This window comes from Eumetopias jubatus, unplaced genomic scaffold (assembly GCF_037043125.1).
Source record: "Eumetopias jubatus isolate StellerSeaLion01/CBP00866 unplaced genomic scaffold, mEumJub1_p1.0 scaffold_14, whole genome shotgun sequence".
Classification (NCBI taxonomy): Eukaryota; Metazoa; Chordata; class Mammalia; order Carnivora; family Otariidae; genus Eumetopias; species Eumetopias jubatus.
The window spans coordinates 23,993,421-24,018,962 of record NW_028274820.1 but is presented as its reverse complement, the minus strand read 5'-3'; the positions used below and the strand labels follow the sequence as shown (position 1 = coordinate 24,018,962).

At 35.7% G+C, this 25,542-nt stretch overlaps 1 protein-coding gene across 3 annotated transcripts in view; it reads right to left on the bottom strand.

The window, feature by feature from the left end:
- PHTF2 (putative homeodomain transcription factor 2) overlaps window positions 1-25,542 on the bottom strand; it is a 112,352-nt gene that overhangs the window by 33,397 nt on the left and 53,413 nt on the right. For all 3 annotated transcript variants that reach the window (XM_028119170.2, XM_028119179.2, XM_088018614.1), the window contains exons 3-7: window positions 18,700-18,756; window positions 12,040-12,109; window positions 11,302-11,460; window positions 5,965-6,130; window positions 4,880-5,044 (exon numbers count right to left, since the gene is read on the bottom strand). In XM_028119170.2, the coding sequence (XP_027974971.1) occupies window positions 4,880-5,044; window positions 5,965-6,130; window positions 11,302-11,460; window positions 12,040-12,109; window positions 18,700-18,756 (617 nt within the window). The remainder of the gene's footprint in view (window positions 1-4,879; window positions 5,045-5,964; window positions 6,131-11,301; window positions 11,461-12,039; window positions 12,110-18,699; window positions 18,757-25,542) is intronic.

Genomic DNA, 25,542 nt, shown 5'->3' with positions numbered 1-25,542 from the left:
CTGTGGGCAGCACATGATCCTGGATTAGAGCTTCTGCCAGAAGGCATAAGGCTGTTAATAGGGACAATCAGCAGAATTTAAATCGGGTCTCTGAGTGAAAGATACATGGGAGTTCTTTGCATTGTTCTCTCAACTTTTCTGTAAATTTGAAATTGTTTCAAAATAAAATCATATCTTTTCCAAAGTATAAGCTGATTTGTACCCTGATTAGGACATTTTGGATGTGAGCATAGGAAAAATGATGAAAGGAGAAAGAGTTGGGAGAGCTAAATTCCAATTAATGTAAGTAAAGAGGGTCAAAACCTCTGACTGCCCCAGGTGATGTTTAATTCTACCCCTGCCTGCTGCTTTGCTCATACTGCCATTAACAGCTGAAACTAAGAACCTCAGAGAATAATATTAATTTCTCAAAAGAAACACAGGTTACCGAGACCCAGATGTTTAATTACCCATTCCCTTGTTTTAGGGCATAAAGATACTAGGGAAATGCAGTGGGACTGAGAAATTTACTTAAAATACTAACATTGTAAAATTCTACTTAGACTATTTTTTAAAAGGAAGCTACTTCATTTAAATCAACTTTAAAATATGTCCAAAATTAAAGCAACGTGAAGAGCATTTTGGTTTTAAAATCATATATATATATATATGTGTGTGTGTATATTTATATATATATATATAAATATATATATATATATATATATATATATATATCATCATTCTCTACCCAAAATAAAAAACAGGGTAAAAGGGCGCCTGGGTGGCTTAGTCGATTGGACATCCGACTCTTGATTTTAGCTAAAATCTCAGGTCTTGATCTCACTGGGCTCCTTAAAAAAATAAACGAAATAAAATAAAATAAACAGGGTAGAAAAAAAGCTGGTATCAGGGATTAAAAGTACTGCAGTATAGAAAGAAATGGTACTTTTTAGTATTATCCACAAAAAATCTACCTTTTGACGGCTACACTGAATGCATGTAATATATCCACTTAGTAAAACGAGAGTTAACAATTTTTGCTTAGATCAACCCAAACACCATGAGTCATAGGCATGTAGGCAGTGAGGTTAGTACTGCCTTGAAAACAGGAGACATACAAGTCTATGGTGATCTTATTCTGTGATAGAAACACTGGATTTTGAACGAAAAGCATTTGCAAACAATGTGCAATTCCCCTGCTATGGTTCAAGTGTGCCATGTTTTATAACTTCAGAGCTAATTCTGTAACTAGCCTACTGCATTAATCTTTGAATGGTATGACCTGTGTAGAATTTTCTTTAAAGTATTATGCTTGACATTCAAGAAGGATAGCTCTATGTCGCAAATACTCTTGGGAGGAAATGACTTTTAGAAACGTAAGTGGTATAATTAGCGTAGTTCCTTTGTGAGATGAATGATGCTTTTGGTCTTGTCTGAAAAAATGCAAATAAATGTACAACCTACACCATAAATCAATCATAAAACTGGCTGTGTTTTTCAACATTAAAAACTTTAACCAGAGAGTTAACACAACTTTTAAAGAACTTACTAGCTTATGAAATATCAAATCTATTGTATCAAACATGAAAAACCAGTGTGTTTCTATTTGAAAAATCTTGTCAGGTAATCAAGAACACTCATGGTACTCTGTACTGCCCCGGGGAAAAAAGTTGGAAGTATTTATTGGTGCTCTAGAAAATACTCTGAGGTATATAAATAGATCCAACTGAAGATCATCCTTCCAGTACTAAAGGACATTCGAGAACAGCTATGGGGAAAGTTAACAGTAGCAAATAGCTCTTGTTCTAGAACATGGTAAGAAATTTCTATCCTGCTCTCATTTCTACAAGGTTAGAATCCAGAGGGTGGGGAGGCTAGAGTAACAGAATGCATAAAATCTTATAAATGCATTTATAAGAAAATGACACAGGCATCTACATATTACCATCACTGCTGTGTGCAGCTATGCATACATCTTGATGACATGCTAACATAGCCCTTCAAAGACTTTTGGGTCCCTATGTTTCCCTAGGTATCTTCTACAACACCTAAGTTTGAGAGGTGTGTACCAAATTATGCATTATGTACCAGGTTTATCTATGGTACCTATAATTTTTCTAGAACTAGTCCAATTCTAAAATAGAGTGGCTACAGCAAAGTTAATGACTTATCTAGTTATGGCCTAAGATATTTCTAAAAATCTGGGATATACTGACATTTACATGATCTTCATCCTTGTCTGTGGGAGACACACTTCACCCAATTTACAGCTTAAATGACTGAACTATTTAAACTGCAGGCACTAAAAACCCAAATTTTCAATCCTTGTACCAGAAATTTATGGTGGGACTACCTACATACCCACTCTTACTTACATTATACACTATATTCCATTATGTGAAGAAAATCAATTTATTAAATCTTTAACATTCATTTAAGTGTTAAAAACATTCAACATGGAGGTTAAATGGGACGGCAATCTTTAAGGTAGGTCAGTCAGAGGGCACCTGGGTGGCGCAGTCGGTTAAGCGTCCGATTCTTGGTTTTAGCTCAGGTTGTGATCCCAGAGTCATGATCTCAGGATCGTGGGATTGAGCCCTGCATCTGGTTCTGCGCTCAGCACGGAGTCTGCTTGAGTGAGACTCTCTCCCTCTGCCCTCCACTCCTCCCACAACCTCTAAAATAAGTAAATCTTTTAAAAACAAACAAACAAAAAAACCCCAAAATACCCTCTAGTCTTAAAAAAAAAGGGTAGGTCAGTCAGGTATGTGAGTTAACATGTGACCAGGTTTTACTCTGGATTCATCATCTAATCCACCAAGTCAATTTATATTGACTGTTTTTCAGTGATATTGTGATGGTGAAATTAATCTTAAAGGACATGTAAAAAAGCTTAGTATCTGAATTCTGAAAGGTATTACGCAGAAGGGATATACTATCTAGATGTAATTCTTCCTACTCAATCTTTTCAGTAGAAATTATAATTATGCTAATTTAAGACTATAATTCTTTGAAATTGAAGTACTAAATACTTAGGAAATATGGTTGATTTCTACATCTTTTTAAATTGATACTTTCTTTGGCTTTGTTTTCTCAGTTTCATAGAGTTCTTTTACAGTAATTCCTTTTTTTTTTCAAGTGAGAAATATTATGTCTTGTTTAAAAAAATAGTTTTATCCTGGGAATGAAATGTACTTAGAAATGATAAATAGGGCCCTCCCAACTTATAAACACATGATGTAAAAATAGTAGTTTTCATCCTAACATCTAGAAAACCAAAAGACACTATACACAAAGCTGAGACATTTGTGTGGTTATACATTTATTTTCCCATCGGTTATGTTAATTCAGATACTTTAATGGAAGTATCCAGCTTTTCAATTTATTATCACCAGAAACAATTTTAAGTCTCAGTTGATCTTTCAGTTTAAGGCCTTTCTGGCTTACCAAAACTTGAAAGAACAAGACATCATCAAGACTTCAGAACTCAGTTTAGAACTTCCAGAATTAACATTTTTCTTAAGATCTTTTTGTACCTAATATTTAAAACATTCTCATTCACATGCTAGCAAACCAGTTCCAAATGAGACAGCTGAAAATAGTGCATCTTTAAAAACATCTAGATTATAAAGTTGTCATTTTAAAGAGAATAAATCCAAAAGGATTTAGCCATTCTATTATCAATGACTGGTAGTCAAGACCATCCCACAGCCCAACAGAAGAAAATTGAAGTCTGAATCTCATTTGACTAGAGAAACATAACAGAATTCCAAAGGCACTAAAAACCGAGCTAGGGGCATTTTGAATGCTATGTAACAGAAGATTAGTTTTGGACAACCAAAAGAACTAAAGGATTCCCCCATAGCAAAACATAACCACTGTGCCATTTATTTTATAACTGCTCATCAGAAAGTCTTGAGAAATGCGCTTAAGAAACTGACTTTGCAGAGATAAAATGATCAGTTCCTACTGTCAGAAAGGAGAGCTGTTTATTAAAAGAAAAAAAAAAGACTAACAAAGAGAGACAGGATGCAATTCGAATTCAAAACCAAACCAAACCAAACCTAAATCTTTTCTGGATGAACAGGTGGTTGGAATAGTCAGGGGATCCAACTTAATGCCATAGTTACTTCAAACTATTAGGCTTTTGTACAATTTCCCTCAAAATTATAAACAATGAAAATATCCCAGGATACAACTGCTTAATTTTATAATGCATGATAAACTTTATCATAAGAGCACAATCACAAGGGGATGAAATAATTATATTAGTAGAGGAGTTAACAAAAGTGATCAAAAATAGTTATGTGCAGTATCCCTTTTCTTGATTTATTAACTTAGCAACTTTTATCATTATACTCAGTAGTTTGATCATAGCGCTTTAACTTTTTTCAAATTTATTACATGTCTATGTGAACTAGTAATATAACTCTGAAATGTTGTGAATTAACTGTTCAAAATAATAATACAAGATTGAGTTAGGTTTATTTTTGCAGTTTGCTATAATTATATTTTCATACTTGGTAAATCTTCACTGTGATACAAACTATACAAAAAACTCAATCTGACCTATAGTGCTGATAAAAATAGAATAATCAATTTAATAGAAGTAAAATAGTACTTGCGAAATCACAAAATAAACCAAAATCAAGAAATCCCAACTAGATATACTTTGATGGTATATACTTATGCTCACAGAGGTATATTTTTACACATATCCCAAAGTAAACTTTATGGTCTCTATTTTTCCATTATCTATATAGCATTATTATTTATCAAAACAAAATCCATAATGGGACTGTCAATAGTTAAAGTCATTAATATTCATTACCTGAGACTGAAGTGCCAGAAAAGGGATAGTGCATCTCTATGCCATATAAAGCCTTGAATAAATACAAACCCTGATAGAAAGAAAGCGGCGTGCCAGAGATCTCTGAAGACAGCACCAACGCTGTAAGAGGTGCTTGTCCCGTGGCTCTGAGCTGCTCCCTCCTGTGTGTTATCTGTGGTACTAGAACCATCTCCTTCCCTATGGACTTCCAAATGGGCTGCTTTTCTTAATTTCCTTCATCAGAAGAGACGAAGAGCAGAAGGTAGCTTTAAAATGTTAACAACTACTTTCTTGGTAGCACATTCAAAATTCTGATCAAACATAAAACAGGAACTTCAATACACAATAAAATTCAGATTAACTGGAGAAAAGTTAAGGTACACATTGGAGAACAACTTCTATAAATGTTAGGTTATTGTTCCTCGCTCACACTGACAGGTCAGTGGATATTAGGTTGTAATGGTATCATTGGACAGATTTTTACAAAGCATTTCTTCCCTATCTGAATGCCACTTATCTGCAGAAGAAGAAAGAAGAAAATTTAGATCAGAGAGAATTAGAATTTAACCGATCAACAATCTATTTATCTAATGTAGGTATTATCTTTTCAAAACGAAAAGGGCTTAAATCTCACATCCCCAAACTGCAAATGTCTCAATCTCTTAGCAACAATATTCAAAAGAGGAATTGCTCCAAAAGACCCTTAAAACAGAACTCCATTGTGCTGAGTGGCCAGCAAGACTTGCTATGTTTACTTAATCAAGAGGCAATATTAAACAGCTTTGAATAGCATTTAATAAACAGAATTTAGCTGAATTTTTTTCCTGGCTATCAATTTTGCCAAAGTATCTTATAAGTACAAGATCTTGTAAATAGAGGGAATTATCAGCAATTCCAGCTAATATATTCCCTACAGTGATATTAGGTGCCTTGGAAATGAGCTTTAGGAAAGAGAACAAAAACAACAAATAAAGGTATGTGGTCTCACAATGGCCCTGAAGCAAATACACAAACTAAATCATTTGGTAGTTTACTCTGAAGCTTCCTGCTCTATCTAAAAGAGTGACCTTACAAGATAACATTTTATTCGAGTCGAGAACAATCTTAGATTCAAGTTACATAAATCCACAAAAAGATTGCTTTCAACAGAGTACCTTCTTCTTTTACCCCCTGTACTCAGAGGGGGTTTCGGTGTTCTTGTTGACACAATCTGGCAGTGCACAGTTCCCAGGAGCAGCATCAGCCATACTGGCCCAATCACTTCCGTCAGAGGTATGCTGTGTGGGCTAGAAGCGGAACAGAATAATACTATTGCAGCAACTACAAAAAGGGAAAGAAAATATGTTTAATTATAGATCTGACAGTCACTTCTTCAAAACTTTAAAAATTGTTCTAGCATTGCTTCTTGCCAGATTACTTTTCTAAATTTAAATAAGTTAAAAATGTTACTGCAGACAAGCTCTTTCAGATTATTTTTTTGTTTGCCACTGGCTAACCACACAACTCGGTAATAAACTCCTGGAAAAGATAACATCCAACATAGTCTCTAAAGTACACATTTTCATGCTGCAATGAAAACCAGCTGCATATGAATCTAAGGGCATTCCTGATAAGATCACAAACAATCAAAAGAACCACTAACCTCAGGTGTACTTAACTTCTTTGTTTTACAAACAAGGAAGTCTATGATGGTGTGTAATAAGGCTATAAAGAGCTTCTTTTTTTTTTAAAAGATTTTATTTATTTATTTGACAGAGAGATAGAGAGAGAACACAAGTAGGCAGAGTGGCAGGCAGAGGGAGAGGGAGAAGCAGGCTCTCCACCAAGCAGGGAGCCAGACGCGGAACTTGATCCCAAGACCCCAGGATCATGACCTGAGCCGAAGGCAGCCACCCAACCGACTGAACCACCCAGGCACCCCAAGAGCTTCTTTTCAAATAGAGATTTATCTGCTCAGAAATAATAACATAAATTTACTTGGGTACATTTTTCAGGGAAACCAGTAAACACTCACCAATGCTAACCATTGCCACATGAAGAAGAAATCTTGTTTCTGCCTGCTCAGAATCCTTTATACTTTCCAGACATTAAGTCTCTTTATCTTTTGGGAGTCTGCCTCCTATATCTGTTAATCAAATGGTCTTATTTCTCCCACTTCAGGGATAGGCATGTAATCTAGTCTTACCAGAGTCTTAATTCTGGGCACAGGAATTAGGAAATGGGCACGTAACCTTAGCAGGACCAATCAGAATCTTTTTCAGGGATTAATACAGGTAGTTGGAAAGAAGGCTTTCTCTTACATCACAAACACTAAGGACTATGGAAATATGAAATTGCCAGGGGCCACCTCAGCCACCTCCTTAATAGACCAGCATGATGAGAACAAAAACAACAGTATAAAAAGTGAAGATATCATCTGAGGCTCTAGATCCAGCAATGCTTGGACACAGGGCCTAGGAGTTCCTAATTCTGTTTTGGAACAATTGGAGAATCTGAAAATTAGGAGATTTTTGTGCATTTTATTAGGTGTGACTGTTGTAATGTGCTTGTGTAATGTGCATATTTTGAAAAGATGCATGTTGATGTATTCAGGAGTAAAACATCATGATGTATATAATTTATTTTAACAAAGTATATTAAGTAAATATTCCAAAAGATTAATAATGATTTAATCAAAAAGATGGGCATATGCTATTTAGAATGACTATATAACTTATCATGTAAATCAGGACTCTTTTGAGAGTAAAAGGAGAGCCGTTAATAAAAGCACCAGGACGACACAAGTAGGTTTGGACAGCTGGACAGTCCCAAGCAAAGCGAACAAATGGCCATCCCAGTTATTGTTTTTGTAGTAGCCCATCTAGTTTCGTTTTTTTGAAAATTTTTATGATCAGCGGTAAAAACAAACAAAAAAACCCAACACTTTTTGCAAAAGCTAGTTTGCATTTGGTTTTTGCCATCTGCAACTGAAAGAAAGGATTCTAGCATACCAAGATGTAAGCTTAGCTCCTCACCTGTGTTTAAGAGGTATCATAAACACAACTTACAGCTTTATATTCTCCTGAATAATAAGTTTCTTTAAAAAGAAAAAAAAAGACTTAAATTTTTTAAAATGCCAATCATCTTTATGAATTACCCTGGAATTTAACCCAAATTCTCTAGTTGTTTTACAACAGAGTCCAGAATTTTGAGAAGTATAGTTTTTGTTGTCTTTAATAGGAACTCTAATGTGACCTTTATTAAATTCCTTTACCTTTTTGAGCCTTGGTTTATTTTTTGTACAATAAAACAGGATACAGGTACTATAAATACATGTGAGGTAATACAATAAAACACTTTGAAAAGCTCCTTACATAAATAAATGTGTACCTAACACTGGCAAATAGTACTTTTATTCACCATCATTAACTACCTTTAAAAAGAAGGGGGATGCAAATGCTACTTAAGAGTTTCAGAGTTTCTGGTATAATCTCCAACCTATTTTTCCCCTTTGAGTGAAGGGTTAAGAAGAAATCATTCACTTCTCTTATATAATGCTAAATTATACTTTTTGATCATTTAATGAAGTCCGATGAACTAGACAGAACTACTAGAGATTTTTGCTAGGCAGTACTTCTACAGATTCCTCCAAGAGCTCAACAAAACAAAATGTTTTATTAGGCACAAAAGTCCCAAGGTAGGACTCCACATACTGGCCAGGCATAACTCTAGGGATAATCGTCAGAAATACAAAATATCTAAAGTTTAATTTTCAGGTCTGTCCATCTTTGAGATTTAGTGGCAGATGTTAGGCACTGGGAGTAGTAAGACAAATAAGACATAGTCGCAGCTCCCTGCCCCTCCTCAATTCAGAAGAAAAGGGGGACACATAAAGAAACAAAATACCTGTAATGGACTGAACTCTGCCCCCCCCATTCATATGCTGAAATCCTACAGCGTCTATGTGGATGTAGTAAAGGCTGAATGAAGTCATAAGGATGGAGCCTTAATCCAACAGCACTGATGTCCTTTTAAGACAAAGAGATACCAGAGATCTCTCTGCTCACACACAGCAGAAAGTCCATGGGAGGACACACTGAGAAGGCAGCCATCCACAAGTCAGTAAGAGAAACTTCATCAGACACCAACCTGATGGCACACTGACGTCAGACTTCCAGCCTCCAGAACTGTGAGAAAATAAATCTCTGTTGCTTAAGCCACACAGTCTGTGGTATTTTGTTATGGCAGCCCAAGCCGACTAATACAATACCTATGAAGAGTGCTATAATGTGCACAGAAAGATCTATAGCTAAATTTGGGCGGGGGGCGGGGGGGGTTGGAAAAGGATTCTCAAAGAAGGTGGCAAGGGATGCCTAATCTAACTGAGAGAACAAGTAGATGCAGATTAGGTAAATATAAGGCAAAAGGGCCACCCAAACAAAGAGAGTTGCACATTCAAAGGCATATAGGATTTAAAACAACAACAAACAAAAACGCCACAAAACAACACAAAAAAGAAAGAGCAAAGAGCTAATTTAGTCTGGTAAAACCTGGGGAGAGAGTCAACAAGGGACTGCCTAAAAAACTTGGCTTTCCTCTTGAAGGCAATGATAACTAGAAAGAGATTTAGACCTTAAGTGGCTGGTTTGAATTTGCAATTTAAAAGGTAAATGGACAGAAGGTAGAAGATACAAGGGCTCTTGGCAGTAATCTAGGTGAGAAATGATACAAGCAAAAAGCATAAATGGAGTTGAGAATACATAGTTGCGATACTTAAAAGGCATGCAATTGAAGTAAAAACCTATACAAAAACCAAATCTGACTGCACATGATTCTTTCTACCTTTTAGGAGGTAAGGGTGGGATAGAGAATGAGGTAACTCAGAGCGCTGCGCCTTACTTTTATATGCAAAGAGATGGAGGCACAGGGGTTTCGAGAGGTACCAGCAGATTCCTGAGGGTCATTAAGGGTCATATCATCACTTTGTCACTGGCTGTGACTCGAAGCAGGTTAAGTCACTTCTTTGATTTGGTAGGAGAATATTCAGTGTTCACCACTTAAAATGTTAAACTTTGGTTCTGAACTGAAAAATATCTTTCTCATGTCTGATCTAACCTGTCTTCCTTATTTAACGTAGACAAGCCAGTAAGTGAATTTCAGATACAATATGTGAACGTCTAGTTACAATGGAAACTAGTCATCATAATAGCAAAAAAACAGCAAAAAGCTTAAGTGTCCAACACTGATGTAGGATAGGTATTTTACAATAATTTAAAAATGTATTTTTAAGACTCTGATACTTGTGATGACATAAGGCAAAAAAATACAATTGTTTATATAGAATAATCTCAACATTTAAAAATGTTACAAAGTAGACTGAAAGGCAAGATTATGGGTGGGTTTTTTGTTTTTTTCCTACATTTTCTGCAATGAACATTTATTTATCATTTCTTCAATCAGAAACACACACATACTCTACTGATAAAAATCACAAATCTTCAGAGTTCAGTCCCTTTTATGTATATAAGATGTACCCTGGCTTCGAAGAAACAACGTTACCTAAATAAAAGCCTGTAGGTTTTATTACATTTTCATTTACTTAAAAGACATTTATCTGAAAAAAAAAGTTATTTATCTTTTTACTTAGAGTTTGTTGATAAAACATATTTAAATAATCATTCAAGGTTACAACGATGTTTTTAAAAAAGCAAGACATTAGAAAGACTGAAAGGGTACCCACTAAATTAAAATCATTGCTTTTATTAGACTGCGGGGACGTGAGTGGTGTCTCCACGCCCCCAAGTGTGTGACGGCGCCGTGTAGTACGCGTTACATGCTGCGGCTCTGACTGGGCACCAGAGTGCTGCTGTGGGGGGAGTCAACATGACGGACTGCGCGCGTGTGACTCGGTAGTCAGAACGCTGAGACTTGAATCTGGACTCTCCTGTACCTGCAAACTGCAACTTTGCGCCCTCAGGTCCTTCGGGTCCCCTTTCTATCAGCTAGGCAGAATACCAGTATTTACACTTCCCTGCATGGTGGCTGTGAGAATTAAATGAGAATCTGAAGAGCACTCAGAAAATGGGGTACAGACTCTTCAGTACAGAATGAGGAGTCTCAGAACACCGTGGTCAAAAGAAAAGAGAAACCATGGCTGAGACAGGAAAAATGAACTCATACCGCTTGTATAAAAAAAGACTAGCGTGGTAGGTATATGTGGTATGTATGTGCATTTGAAGAGACTTTCTAGTTGTTAAGTTCCTCTCAATCTGTATTTTTCTTTAGCCATCCACAGATTCTAATTTTCAAAAAATTATACTGGAAAATAACTGCTTTGTTTTCTCAAACATTTTTAATACCAAACCAGCTGTGTCTTACTAAATGAAATATCACAATAAAGGTGTATCTTCATACTCAGTACAATAAGTATATGTTTAAAAAGCCTTAGTAACCCTAAAAACATAACATCCTGAAAGTTAAAAGCAAAATGAATTTCTACCATTTAATTATACCTTGCAGAAGATAAAGGACAAGAAGCCAGAAAAAGATGACTTTTGATGTTACTTGTAACCACCACCGGAAGAAAAAGGGGAAAAACACAACTCGAACAATTCCCTTTCTAGTCAGAGAAGTCCAAGGACTTTCAGGTTTTGCCTTAGCAAATGCAGACCCTGAAAAAGGTAAAATAAAATGACAGAGTACATTTATCATTCTTTAATTTCCTTAGAGAAAAAATTTCAACATTTGAAGAACAAAAAGCTATGTCTAATTTTATTTTGTATTACACTGTGAGTGAGAAATGCCCAATTTTGGGTAGTACACAGAGTTTAAAAACATTCTTCAAGCTATCATATTAATATGAACTCAGGTACTCTGAAAAAAAACTATTTTAACTGAAATAACAGCAAAATTTCTCCCACATATTTTATAAATATAAGACAATGTTCGAATGTCAGTTCCAATTAGGAATTAAAAGTTACCACTTTGATTTTTATAATCAAGCCATACAGCTTACAAAGCAAACACAAGCTGGTTTTCTTTTCTTTTTATTATTTCTTGGACTGATCTCTAGTGGGAGTAAAGACTAGTCAGTGGTATTTAAATACCTCCGTTATCTCTTGTACGACTCCTGCCTTCACTTATGCTTGCATTGCTTTTATTTCTACAAACATATATCTAACCCACTTTGAATTCTGTTTCTTCAAGGTCAATTTCTAATTGCATTAAGCTTTTATTTATTCAAGACTCACCTCTTACAAGATCAACATCTATGAGGTCTGGTTTCACATGCGCTGTTTTCTTTGGTTTATTCCTTAAACCCTATAATATATTAAAGTAGTATTGGTAAGAGAGTAGATCTTAGAAGTCCGCATCACAAGAAAAAAAAAATCTTTGTGACTGAGTATGGGGATGGATGTTAACTACTTATTGTGGTATCATTTCTCAATACACACAATGTATTTCTCAATATATACAAATATTGAATCATGCTGTATACCTAAAAGTAATATAATCTATATGTCAATTATACCTCAATAAAAAATAGTACTAGAATTCAATAGATATATTTTTAAATCCAGAATAACAGAAAATAATCAAATTCTAAAGATTTCAATTAAAAAAAACTTAATATACTGGAGAAATATAACACATTGTATATTTGTTACAAATGGAATGTAATTGTAGTATTGAATACATTTTATTGCTTTACAAAAGGATAAATTTAGGGATGTGTGTAACAGGGGAGGCCTGTTTATTACTAAAAGGAAAATTCTAGAACAAAGACTATCACTACCACTCAATTTGGATGTACAGTCTGAGATGGTCCACGAGACTATGCTGGCCCCAGATTTGCACAGGCTGGCTAGGAGAGCAGGGGCCCTGAAAGGCCCTCAAAGTGTGATGCTGGGGGCATTGCTGCAAGAAGCAGTGGCTCACAAAGCTGGGGACAGACGGGGATGCAGACTTCTCAGCTGATGCCAGCATGTGGGGATGGTATTAGCTGAGACCCAGAGAGGATGATGCTCAGGGTCGCCACTATGTTCACATGCCAACCACTAACGAGACCACGATGCCACCTAATCACCTTAGAACTTAGACGCCATGCCCAGGCGGAGGAGGAAGAGGGAAAAGCAGGAGTCACAAATTGAATTAGTTTACACTCGGAATTACTGAACACTAAGTTTCTGCCACCAGTGTACAGAGTGGGAATAAGGGTAGGGAATAAGGGCAGAGATCAAAATCGTTGAAAAAAAAAAAAACTACACTTAAAGCTAGGATGTTAAGAATTGGAAGAGCTTAGGCTAAATTCCTCAGGAGCCAAATAGAGGCTGAGATATGAGACGCAGTGTTTAGAGGATTTGTTTACTATTCATTCAATTAATCAAGTATGCAGTAAATTCTGTTTGGTCCTGATCCCAAAAACAATGACCCCTAAGGTAAAAATTTAGTTAAGTACTGTTTGCATCTAAAACAAAGAAGAGGAGACTATTTGAGCTCAGAATTAACTGAGATATTTAAACCAAAATGTATCCTGAAATCAAGAAGCAATTAACTGCCAAACCCTTCCAAACAGTCTGTCCATGTGAAGTTGAAAACTACTCAGAGGTACAAAAACAAGAGAAGAAAAGAGTCAGGACAGAAGACATAGCCATGGTAATTTTATATATAGTCGGATCCTCATATTCATAGATTCTATATTTGCAAATTTATTTTATCCCCAAATCAATACTTGCTGTGCTTTTGCAGTCATTTGGAGACATGCACAAAGTAAGAGTGGCAAAAAATTTGAGTCACCCAATGTGCACATGGCAGCTGCAAACAAGGCAACAATCTGCTTTCTTATTTCAGCTCTCAGGCTGGAAATAAGTATCCTTTTCACAATTTAGTGCTGGGTCTTGCTTTTTTTGTACTTCTTGTTGGTAATCTTGTTGTTTAAAAATGGACCTCAAGCACAGTACAGAAGTGCGGTCTAGTGTTCTAAGTGTAAAGAAGACTGTGATATGCCGCACTGAGAAAATGCGCGCTAGATAAGCTCTATTTGGGCGTGAATTATATAGTATCATTGGCCATGAGTTCAGTTGTTAATGCATCAACAATATCTATTAAACAAGGTGTCTTTCAACAGAAACATACATAAAACAAGGATATGTACTGATCACCTGACGAAGGTGTTATGACTAGAGGTGGAGCAGTGGTATTTGCTAATTCAGTGTTCATGGTGACGTCACAGAATGTAACTCCTGCGAATAACGAGACTTGACTGCACCTGTACTTCATTTCCCATTTTAATGTCATGATAGAGTGGCTTGCAGACTATGAACCACCCCCAATATTTTGCAAATTGGAAAAGCAATTCTAATAATACAAATATGTAAAAACAAAATTTCATTAATAGAGCACTATTTAGATTTGGTATGAAGTTTGAGATTTAACCTTTATTACTGCCAACAAACGTGAAAACAGTAACATATTTTGATTTGCTTCTTTTATACATTCTTTTTCTAATAATTTGAAAATAATCTTATTGCCAATGTTTTATGACAAATCTGAAGCTTAATTTACTGCTGTATACTTAAAATTTTTATCAGGTTGCTTTAAGAACTTAAATTCCTTATGAGAAGAACAGTAAATTAACTTGATTTATGCAACTGTGTTGTTTTTCAATATGTTCATTCTTCTTGACCTTTTTCTATGTGGTTCATTTCCTATTTAATATTTTATTAAAACATTTATTTTGAGCTACATTGTAGAGTCACAGCACAACTGCCATTTTTACTGACTGATTGATTTTGAGAGAGAGAGAGTGAGAGAGTTTGTGCTCATGAACAGGGGAAGGGGCGAGGACAGAAGGAGAGGGAGAGAGCAAATATTAAACAGGCTCCACGCCCAGTGCAGAGACTGACACAGGGCTCAATCTCACAACCCTGAGATCATGACCTGAGCCAAAATCAAGAGTCGGATGCTTGGGGCATCCTGGTGGCTCAGTCGTTAAGCGCCTGCCTTCGGCTCAGGGTCATGATCCCAGGTTCCTGGGATCAAGCCCCGCATTGGGCTCCCTGCTCAACCGGAAGCCTACTTCTTCCTCCCCCACTCCCACTGCTTGTGTTCCCACTCTCACTGTCTCTCTCTCTGTCAAATAAATAAATAAATCTTAAAAAAAAAAGTCGATGCTTAATTGACTAAGCCACCCAGGTACCCCTTATTTATTTTATTTTATTTATTTTATTTTTTATAATTGCCAATTTTGATAAAACTCCCCTTCATGGTAACCTATCAGAATATTTAGAGGGTTTAAAGTAAGAAAAACAGGGGCGCCTGGGTGGCTCAGTCAGCTAAGCAGCTGCCTTCAGCTCAGGTCATGATCCCAGGGTCCTGAGATCATGCCCTGCGTGGGGCTCCCTGCTCAGCAGAGTCTGCTTCTCCCTCTTCCTCTGCCTGCCGCTCTGCCTACCTGTGCTCTCTCTCTCTCTCTCTGTCAAATAAGTAAATAAATAAAAACCTTTAAAAAATAAATAAAATAAGAAAAACAAAGAAAATTTCACTGATAAATCTTCTAACATTAATGATTTTAAACACCAAACTAAGGTATCAGCACCCATATATAAGCATTCATAAAATCTGATTTTAAGTAAGTAGATATTTTAAGTTGGAAAATTTTAAATTGGTTTAAACTATATTCATGCAAAATAGCATAGCTTTCAGGACATCAAAAAGTTTAAATGAACAAACAAAAAATGAAAACTAAGTTCCAAAGAAAAGATTTAATAACTACTGACTTAACTAGAAAGTAGAAACAATCAGGCACTATAAATACAATTACTCTCCAAGAATCCAAGTAGTATATTCTTTTTTTTTTTTTAAGATTTTATTTATTTGACAGAGACAGGCACAGCGAGAGAGGGAACACAAGCAGGGGGAGTGGGAGAGGGAGAAGAAGGCTTCCCGTGGAGCAGGGAGTCCGATGCGGGGCTCGATCCCAGGACTCTGGGATCATGACCTGAGCCGAAGGCAGACGCTTAAGGACTGAGCCAGCCAGGTGCCCCCTGGTAATATATTCTTTATTGAATATACACTTAAACTCTTACAGTACATTCCTAAGGCACAATAACACAAATTGTATGAAGTTTTGTATTTTTTTAAATCTGTAAGTACACAGCTAATGTTGAGCCAAAAAGCTTATAACAGCTGTTTAGATTTAGAAAGTACTTCTGTTCAATGATGCAGACGTCCCATACTTGGAACTAGTATAATACTGTGACTCCACCAAAGGACGTAACCACCAGTTTCACTTTCCAGAAATCCTATTTAGTTTCCCCCATCCTGTTTTTCCTCTGTAATGACTTTAAATAGCAGGGTTCTTTTTACTGAAGCTTTATAACTCTACTAAGTATGAAAATGGGGGAAATTCCACATTTACTTTTAAATTTGGGTCAAGGTGAACAGAAAGTGGAAGTTTTTGGTTATAATTTCTAAAATGTTTAAAAAAATAACTTGCAACTTACAGAAAACTTCAGCAATATTAACTAAGGGTCTTCAATTTTAAAAAAATAAACATCTCCAAAGAATATATTTTGATTTCTTTAAAGTTGCTGCTCACTGCTGTGACAGACAATTGAGTAGAGAGGACAAACTCAATGCATTCCATATAGTGTTTTCTAAGTACCTGGTCCTTAGAAACCTTGGGTTTCTTTTTAAGTCAAATATTAATATTAATACACCACAGTTATTTCTCTACCTTTCTTAGAATAAATGCAAAATTATTTTACACAATAAATAATTTGCCTCCACTAAAATGTTTAGCAAGAATGGAATGTTTTAGGCTTATCAACAAATTGACCCCTTTAATTCAAAATAATAAGAGTAAGCTTAATACTGTTTTTAATTCTTCACTTACTATTACAAAATACTATCTTTAAAGGGAGATATATTTCAGAAAAAAAGTTATAGTTCTTAGCCTTCTCCAAGTTCATCCTGTCAGTGTACCAAGGAACAGCTAATATAATTCTCCGTTACCCTAACCTCTATTTAGGAATTAAAATAGTTCTAAAAGTGAGGAATAGAGCATTTTGTGATGAACGGATTAAAAGGTTTCAAGGCATCTTACTAAACCTGCATGCTGCTCTTCACTTGCTTGAGTATTCTTACTCTTCATGATACTCTTGCCAGACTACCGTCTCATGGATCTCTTACCTCCCTCACTTACATCTCTCCCTTTACTTATCCATTAACTGTTGTTTCCCAGTGTTCTGTTCTCAGCCTTTTCCTGTCATCAACCAGGGTAAATCTCACTCCTATAGCTGTACTGATATGATGTGTTATAACAGATAATATACACAGCACACATACACACACACTCTCATACTGAGGACTCCCACACCTCTCTCCCAAGTACCATCTGAATATTTCTAAAGCACAATTTTAAATCTGCTCCTCTTCAGGTATTTCCCATCACACTTGGTGCTGCCTGAGTGAAGTTTCTAAAACACAAATTTAATCAGGTAACATTTTCTGTTTAAAATCCTTCAATTTCTCCCTCATTGTTTTCCAGATTATGTCCAAACTCTCCCGGGTGAGGCAGTCAAGGCATGCTCAATCTGACTCCCCTTTTCTTTCCTAGTTTCAGGCTTACCCACCCCAATCTCCTTCCTCCGTCCACCTATTACCAGTCAAGCTCCTTGAGGATTCCTCTGTCAGTCCTCCTTCTTTCCTGCATGTTTATTTTCATACGCTCTTCATTCTGTCTGGAATGTTTTCCTCATTCTTCCTAATGTCTGTCAAACTCAGCTCATGAGTCACTTCCTCTGTGAAGTTTTTCCTAACCTTCCCAGGGCTGCTTCCCCCTGCACTCCCCAACAGAGACCTAAACTGAATCAATCTCATTTGTAATTATGAATCTCATCTACAAAATTATAATCCATTCCATCTTTTCCATGATTTAATCCTGTATTTAACACATAGCAGGTGCTTATGGCAACTTTAATTCTTCATGAAAATAGTTCAAAGATTAAAATTGACCAATGGCAAAGAATCTTGCTCTTTATTATAGATGACTAAGTTGTCTAAACACTGAGATTTTTTTTGACAGATTTTTAAGAAACTATGGACACTGGTTTCCAATCTAACATAAACCTTTTCATACAAAATAGAAAATGTCAAGCCACTAAAGTAACATTCTCTGGGCTCAGATTAAATTTAGCTCGTGCAGGAACACACAGATTAGTACTATCTACGCAAATGAAAAATATAAAATTTATTATCAAAAAGGAGCAATTGCTGAGAAACAGAACAAATTTAGTTAAAAAAAATATTTTTCATGCTAGCCAGGTAGCCTATGAGAATGTCGTATCAGCATAAGTGATTACATGTTCAAGAAGAAACCACCTACTACAAAAACATTTCGATTAATGCTTTACTTTCCTAAGTTCTTTTAAGAAATGACCAACTCTTCAGCGACTCTACTTGCGTCCAAGTCATTCTGTTAGTAGCACCAAAAGCAGATCTCAATGAAGCAGAGCGGCATTTGACAGGATCATTCAGGCGGGAAAAGTCCTGAAACACTTACCAGTTTAATAAACTGTACAGAGCAATGACAGCATCAAAAGGGAGGAAAAGCAAACTAGAAGTATAAGGTGACAAGTGAAAGGGGAAGAGAGCTGATAAAAAAATCATTAGAAATTAAATTTTAAAAGAACAGAAAGATGCTAAAAAGCAAAAAAAAAAAAAAAAAAATCATCAGACGTAAAGACACATGACTATGCCAGCATTAGAGTTTACCTCTTTATTTACAAGTTTGGATAGAATAATATTTATACCTTAAAAGTGTATGGAAAGATAAAAGATAAAATGTGGTTAATAATCAATTTATAGAACTATGTTTCAGAATATACAAAATTAAATAAACTTGTTACCTTGATTTCTCTTTGTTCAACAGATTTTTCCCATATTTGTTGATCATATGCTCCAATCTATGAAAATAAATAAAATACAACACTGCATTAAGTGATCGCTGTTGGTGCCCGTCCAATAGGTATAACTCTGCTTGCACTATAAGCAACTCAGCGTTCATTCAGCACAGAGTAGATTCAGCTTTGTCTCAGACTTCTGGGATCGATATTGTACTGCAGTAGTTCTCAAAGGTACAGTTTCAGGACCAGCAGTTTTAGCATCACCTGGGAACTTGCTGAAAATGCAAACTCTCTGGCCTCACCCCAGAGCTGCTGAATCAGTAATATGGCTGTGGCACCCAACTATCTGTGTTTTAAAAATTCCTCTAGATGATTCTGATATACTACTAAAGTTTGAGAACCACTGCCCTAGGGAATCCTTGATTTTAAATAAACATAGCTCTGGTACCTCCAAGAAAAAACTACCAATAATAAATGTTTTATGGAGTTATTTTTAAAGAAAAAAATACAAATGTTCTACAGAATTAAAAATTCATAAACATGTAGGTCATAGTTACCACTTGGGTTACAGTTTAAACTGGAAAATAGTCTTGAAAGCGACTGAAGACACAGGGTAAACATCAAGAAGTAGAATTCCTTTTAGCTTCTATGCCCATCGCTCTCAGATGCTGGAAAGTTCTCTGAACTATACCTTCACCTGGGCAGGATGAACAAACCATTTTTACTCTCTGTCTCTAAGTTCTTTGCTGTTAACACCTATTGTCTCCAGCACCTTAATTCCCAATGTCCAACGGGACATTGAAATGGGTCATTAGCTTATAGTTTTAACTGAGGATTTTCACTTTTAGCGTTAAATGAAAATTAGAATCCTGAGAATTTAAAATCACTTCAGTTAATTACAATTATGAGATGAGACAGAGACCAGAGACAGGCAGATATATTATGAGGATATTCAGGAAAGAGTATTTTCTGGCTTATAACATCATTCTACCCAGAAGTCTTTTTTATCTACAACATTCTTTAAAATCTTGTTTCAAGAAATGAGAAATTGAGAATCCAAGCTGGTTTAAAGACAGACATGAAGGGGGTAGAATAAAATAATTATATGACTCCATAAGTGCCCTTCATTTCTATTATTCTCTCTTACACATCATCTTATTCGTACTAATTTCTCTGGTCTGTTAAATCCTTTTCTCTTTTTCATCAATTTCCTGTGATTCCTTTCTTATTTTTAAAATCACTTTGTCATATAATATACCCTGCACATTAAAATCTTAGAACACTTAGACCAAGCCACATGGACTGAACAATTCACTTAGATGTAAACAAAATTGCCAAGAGTCTCTCTCTAAAACAGGACAGATTAGCAATAACCAATTGGTTGGACTTAATGGCCGAGCTGACCTGCAGTGACTAGCTGTCCTTTACCCTCCTAAATTTTAAATTCAATCAATCATCCTCCTTAAAATCAAAAAAGTTAAGCATGGGGACACAGATTCCACAAGAGCAATTCTGCTTTAACTTGATAATTCAGAATGACTGGGTTTAATTCAATCAACATTTATATTTATTTTTTTTAAGATTTTATTTATTCATTTGAGACACAGAGATACAGAGAAAGAGAGGGGGAGAGGCAGAGGGAGAGGGAGAAGCAGGCTTCTTACTGAGCCAGGAGCCAGACACGGGACTTGATCCCAGAACCCTGGGATCATGACCTGAGCCAAAGGCAGACGCCTAACCATCTGAGCCACACAGGTGCCCCAACATTTATTTTTTAAAATGTGCAACTATTTCAATGGCACTGCATACTTTTTAGTGAAACAATAACCCAAACTAATAAAGAATAGGTACCTATATGTTTTAATGATTATTTTGACAGTATTTTGTTTTGATGTATAAAAGAATGTACTAAATTCTCTTTAAAAAGAACTCTATTTTTATTTCAAAATGACAAGAACATGGACATGGAAATATATGTCTTACAATCTTAAAATCAGGGAAAATAAAATAATGCATATGCAAAAAAACAAATCAGAAATGCATTGTCAATCCTTGGCCTACCTAGGTTTGATGCAATCCCAGCAAGGTACTCAATAGCTCCAGGCTTAAAAAGGTTCAGAAAGTCTAATAAGTCTTGCAGGGAAGCTGTGGCTAAAAGTGGAAAAGCTTTTTGAAGGCCAAGGTACTTGTAAATAGCAGAATGTAACCCTAAAAAAAGGACAGTGGTGGTGAGGGATAGTCCTATAAAAAGGATAAAGATGGCTTATTTTATTGGAGAGTCCATTTTTTTTTCCAAAGGCTTGATGATGGGTTATCTTAACCTTTCTTTAAAAAAAAAAAAAAATAGATAAATGTCACTGTCCATTACAAGCAATTAAATGTCTCTCCAGTGGAGACATCAGTTTTCTTTTGCAGCATTTTTGTTTTAAAAATACTACCAGATACACTTTCAGTTACATAAACAAATAGGCCACTTTCTTGAAAAACACTGTGAGGGTGCCATGAACCTAAATGCGGGTGCTTTACATGGTCACAGCTCTGCTTGCTAATGCATATGCCATTAACAAATTAGTCTTAAATATAAACTCAGACTGAACTGTGTCTGTATCTTGGGACGTGCGTGTGGTACATCAGAGGCCTTGTGAAATCAGGGTGGTGGCAGGATGCCAGAAGGGACAGGGAAGGAATTCTAAAGATCCCTTCTGATCTAAAGCCTCATTTGATTCCATGATGAAATCTATCAAGCTAGACTGGAACACCTGCCCCTGAGGTCAAGCTATTCCCCTGAAAGAAACATAATCTTCAGGACGCCTGGGTGGCTCAGTCGGTTAAGCAGCTGCCGTCAGGTCAGGTCATGATCTCAGAGTCCTGGGATCAAGTCCCACATCAGGCTCCCTGCTCAGTGGGGAGTCTGCTTCTCACTCTCTCTCTGCCCCTCTCCCTTCCTGTGCTGTCTGTCTCTCTCTCTGACAAATAAATAAATAAATAAAATCTTAAAAAAAAAAAAACATAATCTTCTGGTCAATCATCGTAGAGCAAGAAAAGAAGTGAAACAAACTGAAGAAGAGAAGAACCATCTGCTCAAGACTTAGGGTCAGGGATAAAGAATAACTTGTAGAGCTGTGCTAACAAAATAAAAAGCAAATAACAAATTTTCTAAAGGTTCTATTTCTATTCTACCTCTGACATACAGACACTTGGCAGACATGACTAAATCACCTAAACTTGAAACCGTTTCTTTCTTTTTTATTTTTTCTACAGAAAATTAAATCAAGAAGCTGAGTTCAATTATAGTTCTCTGCAAAAAATCAAGTCAAAAAATTACCTTTTTAAATTCCATACAAAAGATTAAAGGAATCTCAGTAGTAACATTTGTTTAACAGAACAGAAATTTTAATCAGATAATATGTTCTTCAACTGAGAAAAGAATATTATGTAACATTTTGGCTACTTCTACATTTCAGCTCTCCTAACATATTCTCCCCTGCCCCCCCCAAAGCCTCCACTATTCAGGTATGTAGAAAAGTGGCCAACATTCTACAGAAACAAAAGGATATATATACACAAATAATGTTTTGTTGGTAGACAGACTTACAAATACCAAGCTAATTAGTGTATGAGTAGTTCTGTGGCCTTCCAACCATAGTCTTCATAACTGACAAGCTGTTTCAAGGAGGGAAAAACATTGCTTCGCTCATATTATGAGAGAAGACTCTTAAATCCCGATTTACATTTGATGTGCAGGCAACAACAGTTTTGTACATGTTAAGAAAGTTCATTCTCTGGTGCCTGACTATGGTAAGCAATTTTATTAACACTCTGGTTATTATTCCCACAGATGCCATGCACACCTTAAGCCTCCAGGGTCCTCTTACCCAACCAGAGCTGATCTTTTTTTTTTTTTTAACTTGGTCCCTTTGCTCTCTACAAATTCATCCCGCGTCTTCAACAGCAGGTCTGACAACCCTATATTGATCTCTTACAATACTTCCCATAATGACAGTAAAGATAATTCTAAATTTCCTTCCCACAGGCTTTAATTCCTAATTACTGTGAGCATTACCTATCCTGGCAGAACATCTAGCCAATTACTTCAACTACTAAGACTGAAGCCATAAGATGCAAATATCTTTGTTTGCTATCTTCTCCATCTCTAGTATCCTTTTTCTCGATTGTTTCTCGTATTTTCTTTCCTCCTATTTTTATAAATGAACTTTCCACCTTTACATACAGAAGTTAAGACTGATTAAAAACAAACCGAAAAAAATAATAATAACTGAGGGAACAGCATCCTGAAAGTGTTAAAAAAATTTTTAAGGAAAAAATGAGAAGAAATTAAGACACTATAGTAATATCAAGTGAATTAAAATTGAATTAAATGAATACTATAGATATTTTCTGACCTCCTGAAGACTATCATAAAAGGAAAATGTATATGGTATAGATATGAAATTAATGTAGCTAATGTTACATTAAGTATATATGTAAATATAAAGTAGATATTTAGAAAGAAACATGAAAGCCATTAATAGAAATTATCTAAAAGAAGTATATAAGAGAACAACACTTTTACTTTCTTCTTTGTATTCACTGTTACTGTACCATTTTTTTTTCTAGTAACAGATATGTACTACTTTTATAAAGCAGGATTCTAATCCAAGTCTGGTAGACTCCAAATTAATTTGAACTAAGTATCTAAGAAATTAATGTTACTGTCACTAAAGAGTATCTTTACAGGGAATCCTCTACCTCTACCTGTCATCAGTCTAATTTTTCTACATTTCTGTACACTGAGACAAACAAAATGGGGCAGAGGAAAAGAGGGAGGACAAGGAGGGAAAGTCAGGGATGGAGAGGGATTGGTAAGTGGAGAAAAAGACTGTCTTTGTCTAGGTGTCTGCCAGAATCAGTCTTCTAAGAAAAAAAATATGTAATGAATATGATGGTATCAAGAGTACAAATGTTAAAACCCAGACAATTAGATGGTGAAATGAGAAACACATACCACTAAGGAATTCTAGAAAAGAAACGTTTGAAAAACAATTTGAAAAGCTACTCTTAGGTGATCCAGTTACCTCCTAGGTCATCATATTCAGAACAGCAGTGGCTCAGATATCAAAAGGCTAAAGAGAAGGTATCTTGCTTCAAAAAGGTAGTTACCAATAGTTTAATTAGATTAAGTGCTTAGATAAAAGATTTAGAGTTCACAAATAAATATAAGCTGGGCAAATAGAGGCCCAGATTTGCACACATATTTTAAGCATCTCATCTCCTTAGCAAATGAACAGATAGACCACAATACTATATATCAAAGTCCTAATTTTTCCTATCATTTTCTATCATGCTCAGTTTCATTTTTTGGAATCTCATTTCAGAAACTCTGAAAAGCAAGCTATTAATTCTCATAAACATCAAGTTTAATTCAAAAAGTTAACACAGAGTCCAAATCCCTTCCTAGCTTGGCGCACAGTAAACAGCAGAGGCCAATCGTGACCAGGACAAATGTAGTCCACCTTTGGTAGCAAGAGTGTGTGTTAAAAGCATGACAAGGATACAGGCTCAAGAATCTCTTGAGACCATTTCACCCTAAAAAAAACAAAAAAAACAACAGCAAATAAAAAGAAAGAGATGCCTTTCTCTTTGACCTTGCTGATTCTTTGCATCTCTAAAGTGACAGTAAATATATTCTATTTTTTTCTGTGACTATTTTTTGTACATACATCATCAACTACAAGACCCTTATAGGTAAAGGTCATATTGCTTTTACACTTACGACAAGTCCCATATTTTAATAGTGATTTAACAGCTGTACAACCAAAGATAATTTTTAACTTTGAGTCTTTTTTTTTAGAAAAATAGAAGTTATCAATCAGAAAATACCCTGTTATATTTGGAGTGTTGGTTTTTAAACTTTCGTTCTCTCATTGCCTTAGTTGATCAGCTTCCAATGTTTCCTGACAGGAGTAGAGAAGACTCCGGACTGTGTAAGAGAAGTGGATTTTTATCCTGCCTCCATCATGACTAGTCTTATGGTCCTGGCAAGTTTCTTGACCTCTGAGCGTCTGTAAAATGGGGACGACGAAACATACTTCACAGAACTAGAATGTGAAAAGGTGATGTCTGGTATATAGTTGGTGCTCTTTAAATATTAGTTCTTTCCTTTCTTGGTAAGTCAGTCTCTCTAAGCCTTAATACCTCATTTTTAAATTGATAAAGTTGACCTATACTTCAATTAATTTTATAACAGTATTTATATTCACTAATGATGATTTGAATAGCCACAATTGTTTAATGTGTGAGTATGGGGACAGAAAAGACTCATCACTACTATGAAAAAAAAGAAAGAACCAATAAAAGCAGCTAGAAATGCCTGAGCAAAAGGTACAAAGAAGAAAACAAAAATAAGGTGTGTGGAGATAAATGTCATATTCTTAATTAAAAACCAATGTTATACTTTTTTAAAGAATTGTTCACAGTTTAATTTTGTAAGACTGATGAATCACAGACCTGTACCTCTGAAACAAATAATACATTATATGTTAAAAAAAAAAAAGATAGTAGGAAGGGAAAAATGAGGGGGGAGGAAATCGGAGAGGAGGAAGAACCATGAGAGACTATGGACTCTGAGAAACAAACTGAGGGTTTTACGGGGGGGGGGGGATGGGTCAGCCTGGTGATGGGCATTAAGGAGGGCACGTATTGCATGGAGCACTGGGTGTTATACGCAAACAATGAATCATGGAACACTGCATCAAAAACTAATGATGTAATGTATGGTGACTAACATAATAAAATAAAATTAAAAAAAAAAAGAACTGTTCACAGTTTATAAATGAAAACAGGGCT